The 24,217-nt window shown below is 43.3% G+C and overlaps 1 protein-coding gene across 5 annotated transcripts in view; it reads left to right on the top strand.

Annotated features, from left to right (window-relative positions):
* rxfp1 (relaxin family peptide receptor 1) overlaps positions 1–24,217 on the top strand; it is a 119,952-nt gene that overhangs the window by 75,892 nt on the left and 19,843 nt on the right. For 4 of the 5 annotated variants that reach the window (XR_007195703.1, XR_007195702.1, XM_048263369.1 and 1 more), the window contains exons 4-10: positions 2,685–2,790; positions 4,221–4,292; positions 5,718–5,789; positions 18,360–18,431; positions 18,617–18,688; positions 18,813–18,881; positions 19,383–19,454. Coding sequence is in view for 3 of the 5 variants with exons in the window: in XM_048263369.1 (XP_048119326.1) it covers positions 2,685–2,790; positions 4,221–4,292; positions 5,718–5,789; positions 18,360–18,431; positions 18,617–18,688; positions 18,813–18,881; positions 19,383–19,454 (535 nt within the window). In the remaining 2 variants the exon portion in view is untranslated. Of the gene's footprint in view, positions 1–2,132; positions 2,437–2,684; positions 2,791–4,220; positions 4,293–5,717; positions 5,790–18,359; positions 18,432–18,616; positions 18,689–18,812; positions 18,882–19,382; positions 19,455–24,217 lie in introns of those variants that run through there. The other variant, XM_048263370.1, reaches the window with a different exon arrangement.

The following is a 24,217-nucleotide window of genomic DNA, read 5'->3' as shown; positions in this document are numbered from 1 at the left end:
ATAGAGTTTTGTGCACAACCTCGTCCTTGCTGGTTTGGAGGTGGTCACCAGTGGGTGTGTGTGTGTATTTTAATAGCCTTTGTTTTCAAATAATGCTATGAGTAGACTCGGTGTCCAACTTACAGTGTTATTTTAGCTTGCCATAAAGTTATAGTTTGCAGGTGTTATAGCTTACAGTTATTATTATCATGTAATATTAGTGAAACATTGCTTTCCCGAAATGGATGATAAATGTGCGCATATATCCTCTGGTCTGTCGTGTGCCTCAGCATATCGTATAAATAATCATGGTGGGCCGCCATGGCCAAAAATGCCTGGGCCATTTTTTGGTCCCAGTCCAGCCCTGGTCCTTAACCACAAGCTGTGAGTCACAATAAACAGTGTGTCCTTGCATGCTGATGTATGCTACAGTGCTGGATGCTGAAGTGGCTCAACTTGACTTTTTTCTTCGCTATTTGAGACTTGACAGCTCAGTGAGGCCTTTTCCTCGGCAAATATCAAAGCCACAGCTTATTGATTTTAGAAATATACATAACATATTCAACACCACAGAAAGTATTAATCACAGCCCCTCATTTGTCACTCCTAACTAACGTTTTTCAGGGATACATTCAGTCTTGGTTACAAATGCCTTACAGACTTCCAAACCAGATAACCGATGGCTGTAGGTAGACTGTATGCTTGGTTACACAGTCAGCATGGTGAAACATTTATAGAATACTAATGGTGAATATAGAATAGAATACTAATGGTGAATATAGAATAGAATACTAATGGAGTATAGAATAGAATACTAATGATGAATATAGAATAGAATACTAATGGTGAGTATAGAATAGAATACTAATGGTGAGTATAGAATAGAATACTAATGGTGAATATAGAATGAAATACTAATTGTTTCCTGCTGTATTCTCTCTCACCCTCTGTGAGATGTATTTTAAGACACACACAGACACACACAGACACTTTGTGTGTGTGTCCTCACACACTTCACAGCCGTGACTCACCTGCCACTGCACAGTCAAGGCCAAGTAAGGACATCACACTAGAGACTATCATTCTGATGATAACCCCCACCAGCCCCACTGTGAAGCCCTACGATTCTTATGAATATTCTTACAGTAATCATGGTTTCCCGTGAAACAAAGCGTGTTTGGATATCCAAGGGTGCCTTGACTTTAATTGCCCCTTAATCTGCTGGTAAGTGTTAATCAATGCCTAAACCTGCCCCAAATTAATGCACTAATCTTCTTAAAATGCCTTAATAAATAAACTCATTAAAACTGTATGTTGCCTGTTGCATGATCCACCCCACAACCTTTGAGCCAGTGGCACAAGCTGCAGGTGGCACAGCCGGTTTGAGAGTCTCTCACAGGTCTACAAATCTGTAGGCCAACCACAGGTCTACAAATCTGCAGGTCTCCAAATCTGCTGTGCCCCAGTAAATAATCTCAGGTTTTTAGCTAGCTTCTGTAGCCTATTTGGTAGTGGATTATTTTTAGATTGATGATCAAGCAGCAGGACACAAGTGGGATTGGTGTTGCTAAAGGATATTGTCATGGCTGTAAAATTACAGATTGCAACACAGATTAACCCATAGCAAAAGGAAAGACTCGCACCTCGTGCTTAAACCACAGTGCACTTCTGAGCGCTGCAGTTGGTGAGCACATGTAATGACACTATCTCTCCTGCTCTCTAGTAAAACAGTCCAAAGACCAACATTACAGGCTAGTGTTTATGGTTATGCAGGAATGAGTTAATCAAGTTATTATTATTATTTCGAACACCGTTGACCCCGTATAGATGGACATCAGAAAATGCAAAGACAGGAAGGCAATAATGACGTTTGAGACAGATTTGCCCTTGTATTATATCAGTGAAGTTAAATTTACTCAGCTGGTTATCATCTCAGTAGAATGGATCTGTTGGCCATGGCACAAATAAAAACATCAATACTGCATATGTATACTGTATTACTATATAATGAGTTATTAAAAACAAACAATTAGTGGTATTAACAATTAAACATTTGCTTAATGGACCCTGACATTGGGCAATGAGCAAAGTGAACTAAAGCTTTGCTCATGCATGAACTACTGTAAATCTATCAAGTGGTCTGTAGTAGCATGACACTAACCCACTAATGCTTGCACATAAGAAATGATTTTGCCAGGTTATGAAATTAGCTTCAGCTCAGCTTCCCCTTGCTAATCAGTGAGCCTGAGATACAATATGTGATGCTGACAGCATGCAGATTGTCTTGACATCTGATCATGGGGTAAGATCACGCATGTTTGCCTGCAGCTGTTTCAAGTTCTAGGTTGAAGTGGTTCTGATGCAGCACCATAAAACAGCACACGTCACCTGTCGCCCCCATCTACACACCTAGAGAGAGACACATATGCACCTGAACAACACCTGCCCACACACAGGGTACAGACCTGCAGGGGCTGCAGACAATTAAAATGCATTTCATTATTAAATGATAATGTTACATTAATTTACTGGGTTTTATAGGTTATGGAAAGAAATTATACTGTAATATACTATAATAATAATACTTTAAGAAATTATACTGTAAGCCTCATGCATCAAAAATGGCTAGAAGTATAAGTATGTGTGAGGTGTGTGTGTGTGTGTGTACTGTTCTTACTTATTCTGACAGTGTTATTCTTCTCCAGTGCTGGGGCTTGTCCCCGACCAGTGCCTGTGTAGAGACCTGGAGCTTGACTGCGACGGGGCCAACTTTAAAGACGTGCCCAGTGTGTCTGTGAACATCACCATGATGTGAGTTTCTCTTTAAAGACGTGCCCAGTGTGTCTGTGAACGTCACCATGATGTGAGTTTCTCTTTAAAGACGTGCCCAGTGTGTCTGTGAACGTCACCATGATGTGAGTTTCTCTTTAAAGACGTGCCCAGTGTGTCTGTGAACATCCCCATGATGTGAGTTTCTCTTTAAAGACGTGCCCAGTGTGTCTGTGAACGTCACCATGATGTGAATTTCTCTTTAAAGACGTGCCCAGTGTGTCTGTGAACGTCACCATGATGTGAATTTCTCTTTAAAGACGTGCCCAGTGTGTCTGTGAACATCCCCATGATGTGAGTTTCTCTGCCACTGCTGTCTCCGCACTCTCCACCGTCCTGCTGTCCAGCTCTGCTGCTGTCTCCCTGCTTCGGTTTCCTGTTCCGTCTCTGTCCCCCAGTCCCATTTCCTGTAGTTGTCAACGTCACTTTGCTGTTGAGCACTTGACATGATTGAGCTCTCTGCTTGGGTGGCTCATATGAAATATACTGATATCACACACACACACATACCACATCAAACCACAGCAGATGTCACATAAATATAATCACCCTTTAGATAATCCATATTGTGTGTGTCTTTCCTATCTGGCATTTGAGTTGAAGGTTAGTATGCAAACAGCCTGGTATGTGGTCGTCAAAGACACATTCAGTGATGGTTCAAGCATGTCAGTACAGCTGTTTTAAGTGATACGCTGTCTGATGTAAAATGTCTGCTATCCTCCAGAAGCAGACATACAGTATTACTTGAATCACTAATATTAGGCTACTATTAGTTTAGGCTCGTTGACAAGGCAGCCATTAGAAAAGCAATAAAGCAACCAAATTCGCGGAAGTAGAAAAGTAGCAGACAGAAACTGGGAGGTCTTTGAAATCATGCTGGTGGAAAGCAGTTTTTTTCTTGTCTGTTTTTTATTAAAGGCCTGCCGTGTATGTACAGAACAGTGTGTGAGTATCAGATATCTTGTCAAAGTCATCTCAGTGCTTGACTGCAGAGACGTCCTGCAGAGGCTTGTTTGTGTCGTTGGGGAATATGCGGATGTATCAGACACGTAGAGATGACATCCATTATGACACCAAGGTGATGCTGAGATGAGCCGTGCACTGCCTTGCTCTCCATTTTTTTTATCAGAGTGAAATTTTATAATTCTCCAACCCAGCAAGGTTACACAGATGCTCACCATACACTTATCTCATAACACATGATGGAAGATACCTGTCAAACCAGCTCACACACACAAATAAACTCATATACGTGCCACCACGCTTAAATACATGAACACACAAACGCATATGCGCACACACACACATACACACACACACTCACACACACACACACACACAGACACACAGACACACAGACACTTTAGCTGCTTTTGTTTGCTGATATATTCTCTCTCTCCTCACTGCTGTAGGTCACTGCAGCGGAACCGGCTGCGGAAATTGAATGCGGATATATTCTTCAAGTACCAGAACCTGCAGAAACTGTAAGACCCTCTGCTCTTCCAAATCTTCCAAACTAAAGAGACATCATTTGCGGGCATGTACTGTAGTTATCTTGGCAAGAATGGCAGCAAAAGTGGAAATTTGCCATGAGTGGCGAAAGTCAGCAAAGTTTCCATGTGGGGTATGTGTGTGTTGTCGTCTGAGCTTGCTGATAGGCCTGTGTTCCAGCACGGCGAGGCTCTGTAATGTGTTTAGAGTCCATCTGTTGTTGTCAAGATTAAGAAAGGTGCCCAACTGTGGCTGAAGTATTATGGGAACACTTCCATCTCACTGTGAGCCCTTATGGAGCCCACACTGGTATGTTAATTAAAAAAGGGAAGATATCCCTTGCTGATTTGAAAGTGATTTGCCACATGTCTCAAAGCTTGCAGGAGAGACACAGTACTACATAGCAGCTTGGACATGCGGTTAAAATTAATTTCCTGTGCGGGCAGGAAGTACTGCATCCACTTCATATCTGCATAGGATGGGAACAGGTTGAAGATAATCTAGTGAATACAGAAGTGCATGTGACTCTTCTCTACTTCTCCCATGATTAATACATGTGTTTGACAGTGATATAATCTCATTAGCATGCTAGATGCTACACCATGTACTTTAGTATGCATGCACATACTGTATGGAGGCAGATGAGGGCAAGGGGAATCCAGAGTGAATAAGTGGCCCCACGCTTGTTGACGTACTCAGCAGTGAGACATTCCCTATCTGCACGGGAGTTAACAGGATGCATTTGTCTCTTGGCCACAGACTGCAGGAGCAGAGGGGGCATAGGGGCCAGGGGAGGGCTGTATCGAGGGGCAGGGGAGGGCAGGCCCAGATCACACAGGTAGAGAGTGCATGCCACAAGCAATACATTTAGACAGGTTATCTCACATGAGCTGTGGTTTGTGTGTGTGTGTGGGGGGTCATCCTTGAGTATTCTGGGCTGTCAGGGAAGATGCCATGGAGATTGAAGGGCTTTGTTTTCAGAAGGGGAAGAATTCTCTGCTGATTTGCTGAAAACTTTCTTTCTCTGTCTGTTTCTTTGTCTCTTTGTCTCTTCTCTATCCCACATTACACTCTTCTGGCAAGTCCCTGTCTGTTCTGTCCCTTTTACTCACTCTCCTGCTCTCCATCTGTGGCTCTCTTTGTCTCTCTCTCCATCTCTCCCTCCCCCTCCCTCTCTTTCTTTCTCTCCATCTCTCTCTCTCCCCTCCCTCTCTCCCTCCTTCTCTCTCTCTCTCTCTCTCCATCTCTGCTCTACTTCAGAAGTAACACACTCCCAGATACACATGTTGTGTTTTGACGAGTGTTTTCGGTTCCTCTCATGGTGCCTTATGTTGGTGTGTGTACAGATGTGTGGAGTGGAGACAAGTTGTAGACCTGTCTGTTTCTCCTCCTGTTTTATTTGGTTGTGTTGTTTACAGGTATCTTCAGCACAACCTGATCCGTGTGGTGAGCCCGAACGCTTTCCGTGGCCTGTACAATCTGACCAGACTGTGAGTCGATTCTGCTGCCCCCCATTATCTTCATCTTCCCCACCGTCACCTTCCTCATTCTCAGTAAGCCCCTAATCGATGACTGTTCAAAGAGACCACATATCCTGTGGGGGGCTTTATGTTTGTTCCTTTGGATTATTAAACCAAGTAGCCTAGCAACAACTTATTGCTCAATTCATCAGCTAAATGAAGACAAACAAAGGACATGAACCCAGTGCATTTCTTTTCCCTGGAAGTCCACTGCTCATCTACATACTCCATTAATTATCTCCCTGCACTTTGTCTTGTGTGTGTGTCTCTGTGTGTGTGTGTACAGTATGTATATGTGTTACTCCTGGAAGGCTTACACACATACACATATATCTCTCTATATCTTTATCACTCTCTTGCTCTCGCTCTCTCTCTCCCTCTCTCTCTTTATCTCTCTGTCTTTGTGTGTGTCTTCTCTCGCTCTCTCTCTCTCTGTGTGTGTGTGTGTGTGCACGTTACTGAGAGCTCCTGCAGGGCTGATGAGAAATAATGAGATGTGATGGTGGTCTGAAGGACATGTGACATGCTTTACTGAGTGAATGTGTGTCACAAATGAGTGTCTATGTATGACTGAATACATGGATGCTTATGGAAGTAGGAATGAGTGTTTGTAATCATGGGTAACTGGGTAGACTTCTGCGTTGTGTTGATTATTAATAAAGATAACCCAAAACGAGCATGGGATACTGCTGAAGTTTTATTCTGCACACACGCACAGCAAAGCATACAGTACAGGGTGAGTTCGCCAATAGCTCCTCTCTCCATAAAGATATTAGACAGGCAAAATAAAAATGCATGTAAAGTGAAGAATAATAACAAAACACACCTGCACACACGCACAGCAAAGCATACAGTACAGGGTGAGTTTGCCAATAGCTCCTGAAAAAGTTCACACATATAACTATGTATATTGCAAGTGCTAATGTGCTATCCCAGCTACCTAGCTAAACTACTGTACATCGCTGTAGGGCTATTTTTGGCATGTGGCTAGACGGAGGTATGTATGTAAACAATGCATTTAAAAAGTAAATTCACAAAAAATAACTCACAAATAATATATATTAACTGAATACAAACAATATAAAGTGAAGCAATCTTATGGATGACAATGTTTAATAGAAATATTTATAAGATTGCTTATGAGGCTGCAATCAGTCAACCTACCTCTCTCCATAAAGATATTAGACAGGAAAGAGAAAGGGGGGATAACCTAGATCTATTGTGCAATTATGTGATTCATACAGTAAGTATAATGTCTAACCTGTTACACTCACCCCTTCAGAATTGCACAAAGATCTGCAAACATCCATCAGGTATACAGGCCATTAGAACTAAAACCTTCCAGCATAAAAAACTGCCTACCCCATCAGGCTAAAAGAATACAGAGGTTGATCAAGTCTCAGAATTCTGTATAGGAAACAGGGATGCCGTATACACCCCTTAGACTAAGGCCTACAGACTATACCACAACGGAGAAGCACAAAAGTAATGCACACTTAAAACTAAAACCCATAACAACCCATTAAACCAGGTCAATAAACAGGGTTAGAAAACAATACTCAAACATGGATGACATGTCCCTCAGGGACATCATCACTAAGAACAGATTGAAGCTGAACCATAGATTCAATCAACCTACACACAGGCCTTATAACCCGACCAAATCTAGAAGTGTGAGGTGAATGTGGTGCATGTGTGGTGTGTGAAATAGGAATGTGTGGCTGTGTAGATGAACTAATGTGAATGTGACTAGAAGCATCAGTCAGACCATGCTCAGGAGGGGAGTCAGAGGGAGACTGGACCAAGCCAGGATCATCAGTCAGGTCTTCTGTAGACCCTGCAGTGACATCTGAGTGATGCTGTGAGACCGATGATGAAGTACGGGCTCCACTATCTGCATCAAGAGAAGAGATAGCTTCATCCAAGGGATGGACAGACACTGTATCGCTGAGAACTGCAGGCACAGAGTGAGGCTCATTCTCAACAGAATCAGCATCTGCCTCGCCACCTTCCATGGAGCTTCCATCTAGCCTCTCACTCAGAGGGAGAAAATTGACCTCCAGCAGCAGGTTACAATGCACCACTTTCTCATTTCCAAGGTCATCATGAATCCTGTAAACGTAGAGCACTGGCTTGGCAGCAATGACTGTGTACATGGTGTCTCCCCACCTGTCTGCTAGCTTACGCTTTCCGCGGCAGCCCTTGTTCGCCACCAGCACTCGGTCTCCTATCGACAATGGCTGACCTTTGGCCTTCTTGTTGTACTGACTTGACTGGTGTTTCTGTTCTGACTCTGTGTGTTTTTGGGCAACTGACATGGCAGACCTTTAGAGATTCCACAAAGGAGTCATAGTCACACACTGTGTTGTCCAGCAAAACACTACGGAACATCAAGTCCACCGGCAGCCTTGGAAAACGGCCAAACATGAGATAAAAAGGAGGAAAACCAGTAGTCTCATGGGCCGTGCCGTTGTAAACAAACGTCATCGTCTGGACCATCTAATGCCACTTGTGCTTCTGTCTAGGAGGCAAGGAGCGAAGCATGCCACCCAGAGTCCTGTTGAACATTTCAGTTCCACCATTCCCCATAGGATGAAGGGAGTGGTGTGAGACTTTGAAACACCAGCAAGGCGAAGAAGCTCCGCAATCAGCTCGCTTTCAAAGCTTGTTCCCTGATCAGAATGGATACGCTTGGGGAAACCGTAGACACAAAAAAACTTGTCCCACAACATCTTGTGTTGGCACTTTTCTTGCTGTCTGGTCCCGACAGGGAAACGCTTGGGCGAGCTTTGTGAAATGGTCTGTGATTACAAGAACATCCACAGACTTGTTGTGATCCTGTTGTGATTTCAATTTTCTTTATTAAGGGATAACCCCTTGAGATGACACATCTCGTTTTCGAGGGGGTCCCAAAAACACCAAACACATATATTACACACGCATACATCCACACCAAAGCTCTTCATCACTACAAGCTACAAAGCAGTCCACCCTCTCTAACCTAATAGATTTATGTTGGTAAAAAACAGAAATTAAATTTGTAATACATTAAAAATAAAAAAATACAAATTTTATATTTTAATACAAAAATACAAATAAAGGACACAGGAGAAAACCAATTGAAAACCAAAACCAATTGATTTTTTTTTTTAATAAGTCAACCACCAGGAAAGCATGTGCATTGGTCACATGATTGCAAAAAGTTTAATAGGGATGACTTAAAAAGTGGAAAAGATGAAATAGATCTTAATGAGCTGGGTAGACTATTCCAGTCAGAAGGAGCTTTAAATGTGAAGGCACGCCTCCCTATTTCTTTAGATATACTTGGAACAGAAAAAAACAAATGATCAAGATGTATAAGCCCATAAGTAGACCTATATGGATTTAAATAATTTTGTAAATAAAGATATTCAGTTGCTGATACATGTGACAATGGTGGGTAAGGTATGGACATCTCAACACAAATCGACAGAGGCTGTTGAAGACAACATTTAAAGATTTCAGATGTGATTCTGTTGTATTCATATACACAATGTCTGCATAGTCAAGGATGGGAAATAAAAGCTGTGTTACAATTCGTAATCTGATCTGTTGAGTGAAACAATTTATAGAGCGATACAAGAGTCTAAGGTTGAAATTAATTTTCTTCACAACAGAGTAGGGCTGTCACTTTACGTTTGAAAATCGATTGCACAAGGGAATCGATTTTAACCAAATATGTTCACTATTAATTTCAAACGAATTAAACAAATAAAAAGGATAGATGTAACAAAATTTACAAACAAGAATATAAAATAATTCCGAAGTGCAGTAAGCATTGCGAAAGCTAAAAAGAAAATTCCCACCAATTTTAACCAATTTTACGCACCAGAAACAGCTGTTTCAATCAGCTGCTGTGCTGCTGGTGTTTTGCCAAAAAATGGAGGACAACGTGATCGACCTGTGCGACAGGAGAGAGACGAGTGATAGGCCCTAATAACTTGAGGAGTTCGATGTGGAGTTCTACGTAGGCAAAATTTGTTTGACATTTCTAATCGGAAACAGACACAGTTACGTTGAAGCCTGTAGCAGTACTACAGGCACGAAACTTCACGCCAATAAATCATCAGAAATCTTGCTGGCTTGCGTCTACAAGCGCCCTCTTTACGTTCGTCCTAATGCCTGTTAGTTGTTTGTGGATTGGCCTATATTTGCCGTTGAAAATGGAAACGTCTTTAGACATGGAAAATCAAATTTTACAATCGATTCAATGAACACTTATGTCTCAAAAATCGAACAGCATTTTTTCACAAAAGTGACATCCCTACAACAGAGTCAATATGTGACTAGAAGGAGAGATTTGCGTCAAGCAGTAGGCCCAAATATTTAAATTCTTCCACATTCTCCATAAGTGTATCATATAAAAACCATATTGACAGAGTGTGATCTTGATTGTAACGGGTTGACCTATTGTCAAAAAACATACTGTAAGACTTAGCTTTATTAAGTATGAGCCCATTATCTGCGAACCACTTTTGAATGTTGTCAAAATCTGATTGCAATGAAGAGTTGATCAAATTAATATCACATTTAGCAGAATAAATAACAGTGTCATCAGCATACAGCAAGATATTACAGTTGGAGCATATTTTTGGAAGGTCATTAATAAATATATAGAACAAAAGAGGGCCTAGGCATGAACCTTGTGGAACCCCCTTTTCCATGACGGTGTACTGGGAAAGACAGCCATTGAAAACCACACATTGACGCCTAAAATGAAGATATGAATTAAACCAAAAGAGTGACTGCTTACACAGACCAATGCTATGCAATTTATCAAGAAGTAGGTGTTACTCTAGCATACTTCCACATAGCTGGAACTTCAGACATAGATATAGATACATTGAATAAATAACATAGTGGAAATGCCAGGATGTGAGAGGCAATCTTAATAAACTTGATCTCCAATTTCTCCAATGGGGCTCTGGCAGCTGGCTCAGGTGTCTTACTCAACACACACCTCCCACACTTCTTAACATAGTCACAGACCTCCCTCTCCATGTCATACCAGAAGAACCTTTGGCGGGCCAGGTGGAGTGTGCGCGCCTGACCCTGATGGCCAGCGAGGTCATGGATCCCCGTCAGAGCTTTAGACTTCAGCGCTGCAAATCTTTTGTGGTTTGTCAGAGGGTCCTTACAGAATCTATACAGGACACCATTCTGGAGGACCAGTTTGTCCCAGTGCCTCAGCAGCTGTAGAGTAGACTGGCTTTCTCGGCAACACTCACGGAAAGATGGTCTTCGTTTCCTTTCCACATAAGGTATAACGGCTGCGATGGACGTGTCTCGATGCTGGTGGGACTGCAGGTCCTGCAAAGACATAGCGGGCAAAGCAGGCTGGCCAACAGGAACAGTGCTTGTGGCTGGCTGATGAAGCGGAAAACATCCTGGAAGAGAACATCTCCAACATCCTTCACACACCCAAGCAGGTCTCTGTATGGTTCTGAAAGCAGCTTGACAAAGGGGTCTCTGCTCAGAGCATCGGCAACAATGTTCAACTTTCCTGGAATATGCTTGATCTTGAAATTATATGGAGCCAACTTTGCAACCCAGTGCTGTTCACAGGCGTCCAGCTTGGGCTTTGTCATGATGTATGTGAGTGGATTGTTATCAGTCCACACTGTGAACTGGCTGCCCTTCAGCCAATGGCTGAACTTATCACACACCGCCCACTGAAGCGCCAAAAACTCTAGTCTGTGTGCTGGGTAGTTGGCTTGGCTTTGGCTGAGTGACTTACTTGCAAACACCACTGGCCTCGCTCTGTCATCACCATCCTGGACTTGTGAGAGAACAGCTCCCAGGCCATCCAGAGACGCATCAGTGGAGAGAATGAAAGGCTTATTAAAGTCTGGATGGGCAAGGATCACACAGTTGACCAAAGCAGCCTTCAACTCTGCAAAACCCCTATCACAAGCTGCCATCCAGTCTTGCGGAGTCAACTGGCGAAAAGTGCCACCTCTCCCACCTTTCGCTGTTCTGCCTCTACGCTTAGAGCCTGCAGTCAAACAAAACAGAGGCTTTGCAATGGAGGAACAGTTTGGAATGAAATGCTGGTAGTATAGGACCATCCTATATCCTTTTCTGGGACTGAAACTTCACAGCCCTCTATATAAGTATAAGTATATATACTCTTTTGATCCCGTGAGGGAAATTTGGTCTCTGCATTTAACCCAATCCGTGAATTAGTGAAACACACACAGCACACAGTGAAGTGAAGCACACACTAATCCCGGCACAGTGAGCTGCCTGCAACAACAGCGGCGCTCAGGGAGCAGTGAGGGGTTAGGTGCCTTGCTCAAGGGCACTTCAGCTGTGGCCCACTGGTCCAGAGTGCTAAGCAGTGGGCCACGGCTGCCACAAGTCAATATCAGTCAAACCAGCATCCTTCATTGCCTGAACCAGATCAGTGTGCATACTACTGGACAACACTGGGTTAGTGGCAACATCCTGGGTTTGACACAGTCCTTGTGCAATGTTCAAGCCCTCCATTGCCAGACACGGGAACACATCGGCTATCTTAGCATTGCGCCGCAGAGTGATAGGACCCAGTGTTGGATTAAAAACCTTCATCGGGACCCAGCGATCTCCCCACATAGCTGTGACAAGCTTTCCCACAATAATGTGCTTTGGAGCTGAGCGGGCAGAAGTAGGCTCAACAATGATGGTGCTACCAGGGGACACATGGACATCACTGGGTAGCCTACCCCACACCAGGTGTTCTTGCTTTGGAAGAAGTGTAACACTATGCACCAGCTTCACTGTTCCGACTTTGTCCTGCTCACCTGGGCCCTCCCACCGTGACACACAGCTCAGTAGCTCCATGAAGCGCTCACATTCAGGGTCACTGCTTTTGGAGGAAATTAGTTCCCAGTATTCTTTCTTATTTCTCATGTTTTGTAGAACAGACTTGATCACGTTAGTACCAATTATGAAGTCATCTCTCTGCCCAGCAATAACTAGAGTGGGTACAATAAAGATCATAGAAGCACTTCGGATACGTTGTTAAGCCACCACAACCCACAATCATCACATTCCCAGGGATTAACTGAGCACTGGGCAGCACACCAGAAACCTGAAGTCTCTTCTCTGCCTCTTCACTAAGTGTACAAGACATGGAGCCAGAATCTAACATTCCTCTCAAAGTGACCTTGCCACTCACCAACACAGGTGCATAAAACAGCTCACTTGACCCTTCAAGTCTCTGCGAGCCAATGAGAATCTGCACCTGTCCTGCTTGCAAAAGTCGACTGTAGTTACTGTAGATGGAAAGCAGATCTTGTTCTCTCATGAGGGCTTCTGTACCACCACACACACTTGCCCTCTCACAGCGTGGGGCATCTAGTTTAACGGAGTGTGGCTGGCCTGTGCAGATGCTGCCGCCGGATGAGAGGCACTCGGGCAATCATGTTTGAAATGACCTGGTTGAAAGCAGTGAGGACAGAGTTTCAGTAGCCTGCAATGGCTAAAGGTGGAATGGTCAGTGCTGCTGCATACTCTGCATGCAGAAGACATTAAAGGCTGAGAGGACCGTTGGCGCTGTTGAGGCTGAGATGACGTGAGAGTGACTGGGGAGCAGAGCACAGTGTGATGACTTTATTCAGCATACTTACCACCTCACGCATACCTGGCTCTTCCTCTGAACGGACTGCAGTCAACGGCACAGTTGCGGGTGACTGTACAGGATGGTTCATCTCTGCCTGCGTGCTGCTGAATGAGCGGTTGAACTGTGCCACAGGGCCCAAACTGTGAACAAGAGGAGAGAGCTGACTCATTGAAGCTCCGCGTCTCAGATCTCGCTGATGATCATCTAAGCGCTCCTGCACTCCATCTCCCAGCTGGTTTATATTTGAAAGACATAGCCAGGTGAGGGTCTGGGCAGTGAGTAACAAACACCATCACAACTTCAGCACTCACATCCTCAACACATCTACCCTGCCTGCGGAGACATTCATCGGCAACATCTATAGCCTTGTTTAGTCACACCCAGTAGTCCAGTGCACTCTCACCTTTTTTTGGAAGTGTGCTATAAAAGTCCGCCATGGGCATGCCAGAGTATGGGAGTTCACTAAAGTTCTGATTCAGTATATCAAAAACAGCTGCAGGATGGCTACAGGGGTTAATTTCTGGGTTGCTACGTAGTGAAACCTTTACAATGTCCCTGGCTTTTCCCATCAGTCTGCTTGCTATCACATCATACATTTCAGCAGTACTATATTTACGTCGGCGAATGTAAGCCTGCATCAAATCTTCCCATTCATGGACAGTGCATGTGTCAGTACGGTCACCTCTGAAGAATGGGAGTGGTTTAATATCTGATTGGACAACCACGTTCAGCCTTGAGGCATCCAGGCAGCCCTCTGAACAGGTCTGTGGAGTATGTGCTGGGTCTGAATGAATGGTAGGTATAGAGTGATGCATTTTATTATTAATGCCATGTGCTTGCTCTGCATGTCTATTGGTAGGATAGCCAACTGAATTTGTCACCCATTCTGGTGAGCTTCTAACAATGCGGGTAATGGGGGTGGAACTTGCTACTGAATCATTCAAAACCATATGTAACTTGTGATGTAATATCACTAACTGAGAAGCATTGGCTTATTATTTCAAATGAAAATGCAGTAGAAAACCAGGCAAAATAAAATCAGTTAGATAATTAATTTCAATAGTAAAATATAAGTAATATCTCAAAAGGAAAATACTAGTGCAGGCTGAGCAATGTTTAGAATGCACAATACTAATCTAATCTTATGTCAATGACTCACGCACAGACCAGCCTATAAATTCGGCCACACACGTCACTGAACAGGAGTCGCGTTGGAGGAGGCTTTCATGCAGGAGGTACTGTACAGTAGCTAGCGGCTGTCGCTAACGGCGGCTGCTGTGGTAGTAACTTCAACAGCTTCAACAGCCCACGGTGATCTAGCGAGCGCAGATCAGATGAACCAAGGGTCACGGCACCTTTGTAACTGGGTAGACCCAAAACGAGCACGGGATACTGCTGAAGTTTTATTCTGCACACACGCACAGCAAAGCATACAGTACAGGGTGAGTTCGCCAATAGCTCCTCTCTCCATAAAGATATTAGACAGGCAAAATAAAAATGCATGTAAAGTGAAGAATAATAACAAAACATACCTGCACACACGCACAGCAAAGCATAAAGTACAGGGTGAGTTCGCCAATAGCTGCTGAAAAAGTTCACACATATAACTGTATATTGCAGGTGCTAATGTGCTATCCCAGCTACTTAGCTAAACTACTGTACATCGCTGTAGGGCTATTTTTGGCATGTGGCTAGACGGAGGTGTGTATGTAAACAATGCATTTAAAAAGAAAGTAAGTCACAAAAAATAACTCACAAATAATATATATTAACTGAATACAAACAATATAAAGTGAAGCAATCTTATGGATGACAATGTTTAATAGAAATATTTATAAGATTGCTTATGAGGCTGCAATCAGTCAACCTACCTCTCTCCATAAAGATATTACCGGTAGACAGGAAAGAGGAAGGGGGAGACGGGGGTCAAGACCAAGGGGGAGAGGAGGGGCTACCATGGGCGGATTATGAACTTTCAGGCCCCTGGGCCCAGATGTATTAAGGGCCCCCCACTAATTGTTGCTTATGTAGGAGGGGGGGTTTGGGGGTCCTCCCCCAGAACATTTTTAATTTGTTTAATGTGATTTCCTGTATTCGGGGGCATTTTGGGGATGGCCAATACTAAATTCAATCAGATTCATAGCCTACATCCTGATTTGTTGATATTGAGGCAATGATTCCATGCAAAGGCTTGGGCTTCGGGGCCCCCTGACCTCTTGGGCCCCTGGGCCTGGGCCCGGTAGGCCCGTGCAGTAATCCATCCCTGGGGGCTACTAGAGACCCTCAATACCAGTGTGTAATAAATTAATACATTTTATTTAGAGCGCCTTTCATGTCACCCAAGGTCACTTCACAAATAAACAAAACAAAAAGGTTGTAAAATTATAGTCATCTCAAAAAAAATAATTAAAAGTAAAAATAAAAAAAGTAAAAATCTAGTCAGTCAGTCCATAAGCCATCTTGAAGAGATATGTTTTTTTTGTGCTTTTAAAGTCAGTAATTGAGTCACAATGTCTCATGTAGTCTGGCAGTGAATTCCACAGCTTGGGGCTATGTAGCTGAAAGCCCTCTCTCCCTGGGTGCTGAGGTTCACATTAGGGACATGCAGTAGGCCTGCTGAGGAGGATCTCAGTGGCGGGCAGGAGTGTAGACTTCTAGGAGGTCAGTGAGGTAGGTGGGGTATAATTGTGTAGGGCCTTGTATGCCAGGAGTAGGACTTTGAAATGTATTCTGTAGGCAACTGGAAGCCAGTGCAGTTGCATCAGTAATGGTGTTACATGACTAGTGGATTTGGAGCCTATAATAATCCTTGCTGCAGAATTCTGAATTAGTTGGAGCCGATGGAGTAGCTTGTTAGGGATTCGGACAAGATGGAATTACAGTAGTCAAGGCGATGTCACATGCAGCATTTACAAGGACTTCTGCACTCTGCTGGGTGGCTGGCGAAGCAGGTGCAATGTTCCTTAGATGGAAAAAAGCACTTAGAGACATACTGTTTATGTGCGCACTAAATGAAAGTGTGTTGTCCAGTATGACACCAAGGCTCTTGACCTGGTTGGAGCAAGGGATGGTGCTGCCATCTATACAAAGGGTGAAAGGTTCCATCTTAGCAAGAGCTGATTTGGAGCCAACCACTAAGAGCTCAGTCTTACTGCTATTCAGCTTCAGGTAGTTTTGTGTCATCCACAAGTTTATGTCATGCAGGCAGGCAGTAATTGCAGCTGGAGGAAGAGTGGCAGTAGGTTTTGTAGATAAGTAAAGCTGGGTGTCGTCAGCATAGCAGTGAAATTGAACACCATGTTGCCTGAGGATAGTGCCAAGTGGGAGGAGGTAGATAATAAACAACAGAGGGCCCAACGCAGACCCCTGGGGTACCCCTCTTGTCACAACACTGCTCTCAGACTTGCAACTCTGTATTTGTACAAACTGTGTCCTTCCAGAGAGATAGGAGGTGAACCACTGGTGAACGCTGCCCCGCACTCCGATATTGGCTAAACGTTCCAGGAGAAGATGGTGGGAGATGGTGTCAAAGGCTGCACTGAGATCAAGGAGAATCAGAATGGAAATAAGTCCATCATCGGCTGCACAGAGGAGGTCATTAGTAATCTTAATCATGGCCGTTTCAGTACTGTGCATAGGGCGAAATCCAGACTGGAATGGCTCGAAGAGGTCATTGTCCTTCAGGTGATCCTGGAGTTGAGTTGCCACTATCTTCTCAAGAACTTTGGAGAGAAAAGGCAAGTTGGAAATAGGCCTGTAATTGTTGAAGTTGTCAGAATCCAATCCAAGTTTTTTCAGTGTTGGTCTGACAATAGCAGTTTTAAAGGATGGTGGTACAGTGCCAGAGAGAAGAGAGGTGTGAAATATTGATGTAATCATCGGAGCAATAGATGGCAGGCAGCTCTTAACCAGGCTTGTTGGAAGAGGGTCCAGCTGACAGGTGGAGGAATTGCACTTTTTGATGAGGCCACAGATGGTACTTTCGGCAGGGAGACTGAATTCACGGAGTTCATTGATGGAAGGTGAGCCCAGAGTGCTCAGTGAGTATGATTGTTTCAACTGAGTAATGGAACATTCTAATTGTTGGTGGATTGCCTCAATTTTGGTATTGAAAAAAAGTTCAGGAAGGCGGAGCAGCGTTCATCAGAGAGTTCCTGGTGGGAGATGTTATCAGGTGGCTTAAGGAGACCATTAACAGTAGAAAAGAGAGCCCTGGTGTTTCCTTGTCCTTCACTGATTATCTTTGCATAGTATGATGTTTTTGCAACACAGAGTGCGTTTTTATACTGATGCAGGTGTTCAGAATACATGTCTTTGTGTACATTAAGACCAGTCTTTTTTGACAGCCGCTCCAGGCGTCGGCCCAAGGATTTCATATGCCGAAGTTCAGGTGTAAACCAAGGAGAGAGTGCACAAATGAAACAGTTCGCGTCTTCATAGGAGCAAGTCTGTCAAGTGCTGTAGACATGCAGGCATTATAGTGGTCAACTAAATCCCCCAATGAAGTATTAAAAGCAGGGGAGGGATAAGTGGCAATTAGAGAAGTGAGTTCCTCTGGGTCCACCTTTTTAATGTTGCGATATGACATCACACGCTGAACCTTGGACTTCATGAAATTGAATAGATTTAAACTGTAACTAGATAACCTAGATTTACAGTATTGTGCAATTATGTGATTCATACAGTAAGTATAATGTTTAACCTTTTACATAAGGTATGTGAGAACAGAAGAATGTAGGAAGGATGGCTTTTAGAAAATTGTAATTTTGCAGTTGGCACTGTTCTTTGAGTAGCCCAAACGTTTCCTGTACATCTGTCTTTTACAGATACTTTGACTTTGATTTCTGGCATGCTGTGTGCAATTTTATTTGTTTTCTGTGTGGTATTTTTACTTTCAGATATTTAAGCTACAACAAGATTTCTGTTCTGATGCCTGCAGTGTTTCAGGACCTTCATAACCTGGAGTGGCTGTAAGTTTCCCTTGGTGTCCTTCATCTAATACAGACTACATGATAATCAGAGGCAGCTCTATCACACACACAGTGGAAATCATATGCATGGCGCTTCCTTGCCTTATTTACAGTCTCAGTGCTGGAGAGTGCTGCGTTGCTGTACCTATCATCCTGAGGTAATTAGCATGTGTTTGTGTCTGTAGGATTCTGGAGAACAACCGTATCCAGGACGTCTCATCCGCCACCTTCCTTGGCCTGCACTCACTGGTGCTGCTGTGAGTTTTCTCTGCTAACCCCACAAGATTAGCGCACTGGCCCTCCTCATGGGCCTGACTTCACACTGTTTAGAGGCCACTGACAACATTGTGTGTGTTTGTTTATGTGTTTACTCTTCAACAGGGTTTTGTTGAACAATAATCTGTCACAGCTGGATGACATTTGCCAAGAGATGCCCAGACTCAATTGGCTGTGAGTTCTGTATAAAACATTCTCACTACTGTTAGCCTCCTTAATGTTAGCATCATTACTGTTAGCCTCATTAAGGTTAGCATCATTACTGTTAGCCTCATTAATGTTAACATCATACTGTTAGCCTCATTAATATTAGCATCAGTAGTGTTAGCCTCATTCCTTTTAGTCTCATTAAAGAAAATATCAGAAGATCAGAAACTGTTGTTAGGAAAAAGGCGGTCATTATCTTGACAATAGTTGATTTAGTTTCTGTGTTAGGAGAAGGTTGCCAAATGTAATTAATGAATGATAGATTACAAGCAAAGCAAAAAAAAACAAATTTAGGCCAATGTTGCAGGATCTGTATGCCTCTCTGTCTGTCGGTTTCATTTGCCCCACTTTCACACCCCTCTCTTTCTCCCTCCCTCGTTCCCTCTCTCTCCTAGATTATGTCTGTGTGTGTGTTTGTTATAACTGCCGCGAAACTCACTTTCTCCTTGTCTCATTTCCCGCTTGCAGGGACCTGGAGGGCAATCAGATTGAGCGTGTGGGAAATGTGACCTTCCGTTCCTGCAGCATGCTGACTGTCCTGTGAGTTATCCTGTTGGGCTATTGTGTTTCTCTTTCCCTTCTTTCTGCTCCCAAACTCTTCATTCTGATTTAAATGAGCTCTAGATGGGATCACACTGTCTGGCACTGCTAGTGCCTGTTTAAGCAGCAGATTTCCCGTCATTTGCTATAGTTCGGGTAATGGACCAACTCACACTTTTAGCATTAAGCTAATGACATGGGAGTAGAGCATTAACTCTAGTTGAACTAGGTTCAACCCTCATAATGAAATGTGACGCTGGTCAATGCCAGTTTACAGTTTTTTCTCAGTCGCTGTGGTGCATTTCTGAAATCATCATTAACATTTGCACAACTCTTAGTGCATTTCTCAAAACAATTAGAGCAAACTGTATTGCTTAATCGATTACCTGTAAAAGCGTGTAACTTGCTCAAAATGCTTTGTTTATGTCTCAAAATCAAGTATTTATCAATGAAAGTGTAAGTGCAATCAAAATGACAAGTCCTTAAACCATTTTTATGTCACGATAGTCAAACTCTTTTGTCTTGTTGTCAATATGACAGTTTACTGTAAGTATTCTACAATGAACAATGTACAAGGCATCTACGTGGCATATTTTCTACTGTATGTGGCATAGCTATTTCAAAACTACAAAGTTGCACATTATTGTTTGTGGAAGGGGGTTGATTGCAAGAGAGTGGATATGTTTCAAAGTTTTTCTGTTGAGAGACATTGTGACCGTATGAGTAAAGAAAACAGGCTTTTACAGCAATGTGCAGATGAAAAATGACCAATATACAGTAAAACACCCCTTGGTCAGACCTGTCTGTCACATATGTACTGTACCGGTCTATACAGTATGTTAAACAGACTATGACAACTAGTTATGACAGCTAGTTCAACACATTTGCAAGTACAGTAATGACACAAGCAATGAAATAAGGCCAATGTGTTTTATGGGGTAGGACTATTTAGCATGGAACCAGTATAGGGCATTTTGACCAACATGACATTAGCAATTGAAAATGTAAAAAACAGCAGACAAAATCAGTTGCATGGACGTACTAAAACACTGGTGTTTGTTCAAGATGGGGAAAAACTGCTTTAATGATGTGCACAATTGCTGAGATTATATGTTTGAACAAACAGTTTTGAGAAGTATTCCAACTGAACCAAAACAACTGAGAAAAACTGTAATTCACAGGGCCTATGTTCCCCAGCTTTATAAAGCACATGATCATGGTCCCTGGGAGCATAGGGCCCTGGGAACATAGGACATTGGGACTAGGACCTTGGGAACATAGGTATGCTCCTGTTAGGAAGTTAATAATGCTACTGTAATGACAAATGTTAGCTACCAGAAAAAAATTGTCCTCAACATCAGGATATTGAGGCTGAATTAGGTAGATAACGTACATTGGACAGTCAGGACATCATTCCTTGAAACCATTGTGTTCAGAAACAAGCTGGACCCCATCTGAACTTAAAATGCATACGTTAAAGTGCCCATATTATGACTATTTTTCAACCAGTTAAAATAGGTCTAGGAGTTCCAGAAAACATGTTTCTGAAGTTGTTTGCTGGAAATAGCTTGTAGGAAAAGATTCTTACCTACCTCTATTACACTCTTTTTCAGTCCCTGTCAAAGTGTGCTGTTTCTGCTGCTCATTACATATTAATGAGCTGCTGCTGACTTACCCACGCCCCATTACATTAACCAGGGTCATTCGTGCCAAATCAACAAATGCCTCCAGCCTAGCCTGACCATCTTGGCTTTGCTTCATACTTTATGTCAATAATGCAAAATATTAGCCCAACAACTACTGTGCAAAGGTTTAAGCTTGTATCTACATTATTTTCTGAGATATGTAGGCTTAAAAAACAGTTGAACTCGTAGGCTTGGTGTGGAGAGGTGGGGTGTTGATTATGCAACGTCTGAAACACGCCAATTCAAAATCCCCTAACATCTACTACATCTTCGTTTTACATAGTATAGCCCGTAGCTAACACTTAGCCTACCATAATCTCTATGTAAAACGGTTAGCTTGCTAGCTAGCTATCTAACAGTGGAACTTCAGTAGCCTACAACATAAGCTTAGCTATCTCACCTAGTTGTAGGAAATATGTAAGTGATGGAATTAGAATGAATCCCATGAACAAACAAATAACTCTTACACCAACCTTATTTTGTGCCTTTTATTCACGTTTGTTCAACGATTTAGGAAGTATAAATCGTTTTCCCTGCCCACTTAGATGCAGCTCCATAGGTTTCCATTATATTCACGTAACGTAATTGCCCTAAAAGGAAGTGGTGGGTGGGAATATTGAAATGTTTTGGCTTGTGACGTCAAAAGCCTTGCCGATTTTGACCAGCTCACCCTGGAGGCTGAAGGCAGGATACATCCAGAAACCCTTATCTCACTCAAAACAGCATGGGTGTTTTTTTTTTTCAAGTTTGTATGCGTGTGGAAGCACCAGAGACACACAATAACACATCAAATCCCAGAAAAAGTGATTTTTTCATAAAATGGGCACTTTAAGTGTAACTGATAGCAATTTTCCCCACTGACTCAATGGTATGCTACTAGCATGCTCTCCCCCACTGACTCAATGGTATACTACTAGCATGCTCTCCCCCTTGTGAGACAAGCAAAGGGGCAGTAACCTAGATGTCAAACAAATATAATCAGCAGTACACATATGTAATAAATGATGACGATAAGTAAATGTGTGTGTGTGTGTGTGTGTGTGTGTGTGTGTGTGTGTGTATGTGTGTACATGTTTAAACAAGTTTAAACACACTCACACAAAACCCACAAGAAACTATGCACACACACACACACGCACACACATAATACTTGCACAATACCTGAGACAACATGACCGCTAAGGTGCCATATTATCAACTACATCATCTATTGAATATAAGCATGACAGCTGAGTTGGAATATCTATCATATCAACAACCTAATTTAAAAGTGTTTTTTTTTTGAGAACCCTAGCTGCTGCATTTTGTATCACCTGAAGCTGTTTGATAGTTTTTTTTAAGAAGGCCTGTGACAAGCCCATTGCAATAAACAACCCTGCTGGAGATAAATGCAAGAGTGAGTTTTTCTAAATCATGTTTTGACATCAGCCCTCTAAGTTTGGCAATAGTTTTGAGGTGGTAAAAAGCTGATTTAGTTATCACTTTCATGTGGCTGTTGACATTTAGATCACTGTCAATTAATACACCAAGATTTTTAACAGTATCCTTTGCTTTTAATCCTTTTGTGTCAAGGAGAGTGGCAACCCTAAGTCTTTCCTCCATTTTATGAAATATAATTACACAGTTCAGCAAACATGGGAGAGAGAGGCATGTTGAGTTCAGATGCTGTGTTCAGCACACACAGGAGAGAGGCATGTTGAGTTCAGATGCTGTGTTCAGCTGCTACAGGAGAGAGGCATGTTGAGTTCAGAGGCTGTGTTCAGCTGCCACAGCAGACACAGGAGAGAGAGGCATGTTGAGTTCAGATGCTGTGTTCAGCACACACAGGAGAGAGAGGCATGTTGAGTTCAGATGCTGTGTTCAGCTGCTACAGGAGAGAGGCGTGTTGAGTTCAGATGCTGTGTTCAGCTGCCACAGCAGACACAGGAGAGAGAGGCGTGTTGAGTTCAGATGCTGTGTTCAGCAAACACAGGAGAGAGGCATGTTGAGGTCAGATGCTGTGTTCAGCTGCCACAGCAGACACAGGAGAGAGAGGCGTGTTGAGTTCAGATGCTGTGTTCAGCAAACACAGGAGAGAGGCATGTTGAGTTCAGATACTGTGTTCAGCACACACAGGAGTAAGGCATGTTGATTTCAGATGCTGTGTTCAGCTGCCACAGGAGAGAGAGGCGTGTTGAGTTCAGATGCTGTGTTCAGCTGCCACAGCAGACATAGGAGAGAGAGGTGCGTTCAGTTCAGGTGCTGTGTTAAGTTGAGCCATCTCCATGTCATCTGCATTCTTCTGCTGCCCTTCCCTGCTCTGACATCCAGAGGTTTGCTCTCCTCTTCTGCTCTTCAGCTTTAACCAGATCACAACAGTGACCAGCCCCAACAGCACACAGCCCATCAGTGGAGCGTACAGTCTGTAGAAAGTAGAGTGCACCCCAAATGGATCCAAGGTCATAAGGCGGATTGTTCCCTCGGAACATACCTAGAGTGAATTCACCCCTCCATGGACTCTCCATGTGTACAGCCCGCTGTCCTCTGCTGTGAGGTTGGATATGGATATGTTCAGAGAGTCAGACACCTTCACTCTGTGTCGCAGAACCTGCGACATGGGCACGGATCCATTTTTAGAGTCTAGAAAAAGAACCTTGGGTTCCAGAGCTTTCTGATGGTACCACTGTATTCCCTCCACATATGCAAACTTCAAGTGTGGGGTAACTTCCAGACGGACACTTTCACCACGAGAAAGCGCCACATCCAAGGGAGAGACTTTGGTGCAAACGTAGAGGATCACTGTCTTTACTGGGTCACTTCCTTCACATTCGTACCCTCCAGAGTGTTGTTGTGACACAGAAGGAATGATGAGAGAGTAGTCCCCAGTCTGGCTGCCGTTTAGCATGTGCATCACTTCCTGTTGGTGGGTCTGGTTAATTCTGAGCCAGACATCCCCAATGGGAGTCCAATTCTCCAGTGGACTTTGCTGGGAAGATCTCCTTTTGAAACGCAAGGGAGAGTAAGGCTCTCCTCTTTAAAAGCGAAGACATCTTTTACATGTATGTCCAGACTCCTGTAGCTGAAATGTTGGCATTGACC

The sequence above is a fragment of the Alosa alosa genome, chromosome 14 (assembly GCF_017589495.1).
Source record: "Alosa alosa isolate M-15738 ecotype Scorff River chromosome 14, AALO_Geno_1.1, whole genome shotgun sequence".
Lineage (NCBI taxonomy): Eukaryota > Metazoa > Chordata > Actinopteri > Clupeiformes > Clupeidae > Alosa > Alosa alosa.
This window is presented reverse-complemented; position numbering and strand designations above follow the sequence as displayed.